Raw genomic sequence first — 3,977 nt, forward strand, 5'->3', positions numbered from 1 at the left:
CTTTCCCCCCCTTCCCTCATGGAGCCCAGGCTGGCTTCAAACATAACCATGGATATAACTGAAGTGACGTTGAAAAGTTTCAATCCCTTGACTCCGCCTCCCAAGTGCTCATGATTGTAGGCACGTACCCCCTTACCCAGTTTTATCTGATGCTGGAGATCAAACCGATGGCTTTGTGACTTCTAGGCAAGCATTATACCAGCTGAGCTACACACTCAACCTTCAAGGAGTTATTCTTACCAATAAATCCATCATAACAAAATTTTCTTTTTTTTTGAGTATATAAATTCGTTGAAATAGTAAAATATATGTATATATTAAATCTAGTCGGAACATTTAAGCTATAGGTAGGGAAGATGTAGGGGCAGGAAGACAATGAAATGAAGAACAGTTTGGACTACATAGTGAGCTCCTGCTCCACAAAACCCTGCCTGTATGTACATACATACATACATACATACATACATACATACTTATGAAAGAGTACATTGGTTCACATGGAGCAGCAGACCAGCTTTGGAGCTAACAGGTCAAGGCTGAAGTGTGGAGGGATGACAAGACTAAAGGTGTAAACTAGATGTCAGTGCTTAAGTTTACATTTAAAGACAATAAAGAAGGCGGGGCTGGAGCGATGTTTTCACCATTAGGAAAGCATAGTGCTCTTGCAGAGGTTCTGAGTTGTCTCTCGGCACCCACATAGCAGCTCCAGGGACTCCGTCCTTCTCTCTTTTCTCTGAACACTTGCATTCATATGCACAAGCCCACATACAAACACTTAAAGACATAGTGCTTTAAAGAACAATAACACCAACAACAGAGTCCAGCGAGGAGGCTTAGTGGGAAGGGTGATTGCTCCAAAGCCTGACAACCTGGGTTAGATCCTCAGAATCCACAAAATAGAGAGAACTGATTCTCAAAAATTGTCCCCAGACTGTGGTATGGTACACCAGTGCTGTAGTATGTGCGTGCCTAAACACATATAGCACACAAAATAAGTGAACATAAAAAAATGTTTAAAGAAAGAATTGGGGCAAGAGAAATGGCTCCAGAGTTAAGAGCAGTTGTTCTATAGGCATGAGGACCAGATTGAATCCTAGCACCTACCTAACCAGCCACACACCCTCTAAAACACCTGTGGTCCCAGCTCCAGGACCGGCAGATGTAGGAGGATGGTTGAGGCTGGTTAGCCTCCAGCCTGGGTCGTAATTGGGCCCTGCTTCAGGAAAGGCCTGGGAAAGAGATAAAGAGGGTAGCAGGCACCCACTCTTGTGATCATGTGTGCATGCATAGGAACATAGCACTAGCACACACAGGTACACATGCCTTCACTGGACACACATTCCCTTCAAGAGCTGGGTAGTGGCAGCACACTCCTTTAGTCCCAGCACTCGGGAGGCAGAGGCAGACAGATCTCTTGAGTTCAAGGTCTATAGAGCAAGTACCAGAACACCCAGGATTACACAAAGAAACCCTGTCTTGGAAAACCAAAAATAAACTAATTAATTAATTCCTTTGAGGGGCTAGAGGGATAGATCAGCAGTTGAGAGCAGTGGCCACTCATCACTGTCTGTGACTCCAGTTCTAGGAGATATGACATTCTTTTCCAGCCTCCACCATTTGGGTGCACAGACAACACATGTAAGCAAAACACACATAAAATAACAGTTAAAAAATCCCTTTAAGGGCCTGGAGTAATGGTTCAGTGATTAAGTTCCACTTGCAGAGAGTTCCCAGGTTCAGTTCCCAACACTCATATCAAGGTAGATCCCAGTCACCTGGAACTCCAGTTCCGAGGCTCTGGATCCCATTGTCACCTGCACATACATACATACAAGCAAGCAGGTTCACACATATACACATAAAATCTGTAAGTAAGCTCACATATAGTATATACCCTTTAAGGGGCTGGAAAGGTAGCAGTTAAAGAATATGTGCTGCTTTCCAGAGGACCCAGGTCTGGTTCCCAGCACTCACAGCGTGTTTGGTGCAGCTCACAGCTTCCTGTAACTCCAGCTCCAAGGAATCTAACACATTTCTGGATTTCATGGACATCTGCATGCGTGCGCACACACACACACACACACACATACACATAAAGTAACAAAGGATTAGCCAGGCATGGTAGCACACACCTGTAATCCCAGCACTCAAGGCAGGCCTAACTAGTCCCAGGCTAGCCAGAGCCAGAAAGTGAGACTCTATCTTACCAGTCAGGGGAGGGGTTTTGTTTCTGCTTTTAACATTTGTGGTTCTTAGAGACAGAGACTGATTCTCATAATTTGTTGTTAATGCCTTACTTAGCAGGTGGATTGATAAGAAATAAGAAACCCAGTGTAGCAATACAACATAGTGCATTTATTTGTTTGAAGGATGTAGTTAACTTGTTAAGAATTGAGGCGCAGCTCTGGTGTAAGTGAAGAAAGTACTTTAAAAGAAATGTTGTCATCAATGGCCCTTCCAAGACTGCCTCGAACCAACCCGTGCTCTTGTGCTTTGGCTCATGACTAACAGAAGAATTAGCAGAAGCCCTTGTTGGGCTTCAGCTGCACTTTGGTCACATCTCCCAGAATGTGTCATCTCTACAGAAGATGTTAGATGTTTAGCCTTGACTTAACCTGTGTGAGGGCCTAGGTGGAGCCCCAGGTAAAACAACCCTTCAAAGATTTATCTGTGAGTTTACAGGGTCCAGTTAAAGAGTTTCTGTAATGTGAATTCCCCAGTAATTTTGTTGAACTTTCTGAAAAAGGAATTTGAGTAAGTGCAACATGTCCAGCTGTGACCTTAGAGCCAGGATCATAGTCTTTATCTGTTACAGACTAAATCGAACAGGAATGGTGGGAACCAGGAGGTGGAGATCGCCCACTGCCATAAGGGGCAGTACTTTGGAGAACTTGCCCTGGTCACCAACAAACCCAGAGCTGCTTCTGCTTATGCGGTTGGAGACGTCAAATGCTTAGGTATGAAAAGTCTTTGTGGGGCGCTTACAAGGCCTCACCCAGCTTAGGCAGTTAATGGTAGCTGAGGAAAGGAGAAATAATCCCAGTTAAACTTGATCTTCCCCTTCCTCTTAAAAAGATGTGAAATCAGAAGAGCAGGATGGGAACTAGCTGGGAAGAAGGGGGATGGGTAGGAGTGAGAGTGGGCGGCAGGTAAGGTGGGATGAACGTGGCCAAAATCATGCACATAGAAAGATGCCGTGATACAAACCGTTATCCTGTACGGCTGAAATGCGCTAATAAACATTTTAAAAATGAAAAAGAAATTTCCTTTGTGCATTACTAATTTTTTTCTAATACACAGATGTTTTTGTTTTGTTTTTCCTGTTATCAGGCTTGACTTATTGTGCTGATTTTCATTCAGATCTAGGTCTGGATAGCTTGTGTGAATGAATTCTTTATTTTTTTTTCTTATGATTTATTTATATGTGAGTAGATTGTAGCTGTCTTCAGACACACCAGAAGAGGGCATCTGATCCCATTACAGATGGTTGTGAGCCACCATGTGGGTACTGGGAATTGAACTCAGGACCTCTGGAAGAGTAATCAGTGCTCTTAACCACTGAGCCATTTCTCCAGCCCCCATGAATAAATGCTTATAGCAAACCTTTTTTTTTTTTTTTTTTTTTTGGTGGGAGGTGTTGGGCATTGAACTTAAAACCTTGAACATTCTAAGCATACACTGTGCCACTAAAGCGCTACCCCCAGCACCCTAGAAATCATTTCTGAGCGATGAATCCAGGCTGTGAGTAAAACCGGCACACGGGACACGGGCAGTGATGGAGGCAGGTGGCTAGGCCTATGGAGGAACAAGACAGGCAGTTGCCACCCTGCCCACCATTAGTCTTCAGTGTGGATGCAGTCCTGCTGCACTACACTGAGACACCCTTCCCTTCCCCTTCCCTCCCCCTCCCCCTCCCCCTCCCCTCCCCTTCCCTCCCCCTCCCCCTCCCCCTCCCCTTCCCCTTCCCTCCCCCTCCC

General features: G+C 44.9%; 1 protein-coding gene across 1 annotated transcript in view; it reads left to right on the plus strand.

Moving 5' to 3' along the window:
• The window catches only part of Prkar2a (protein kinase cAMP-dependent type II regulatory subunit alpha), a 58,931-nt gene that overhangs the window by 50,621 nt on the left and 4,333 nt on the right, over positions 1-3,977 (plus strand). Inside the window, exon 10 of the mRNA XM_028756798.1 lies at positions 2,816-2,957. Coding sequence (XP_028612631.1) covers positions 2,816-2,957 — 142 coding nt within the window. The remainder of the gene's footprint in view (positions 1-2,815; positions 2,958-3,977) is intronic.

The sequence above is a fragment of the Grammomys surdaster genome, unplaced genomic scaffold (genome assembly GCF_004785775.1).
Source record: "Grammomys surdaster isolate TR1022 unplaced genomic scaffold, NIH_TR_1.0 126131, whole genome shotgun sequence".
Classification (NCBI taxonomy): domain Eukaryota; kingdom Metazoa; phylum Chordata; class Mammalia; order Rodentia; family Muridae; genus Grammomys; species Grammomys surdaster.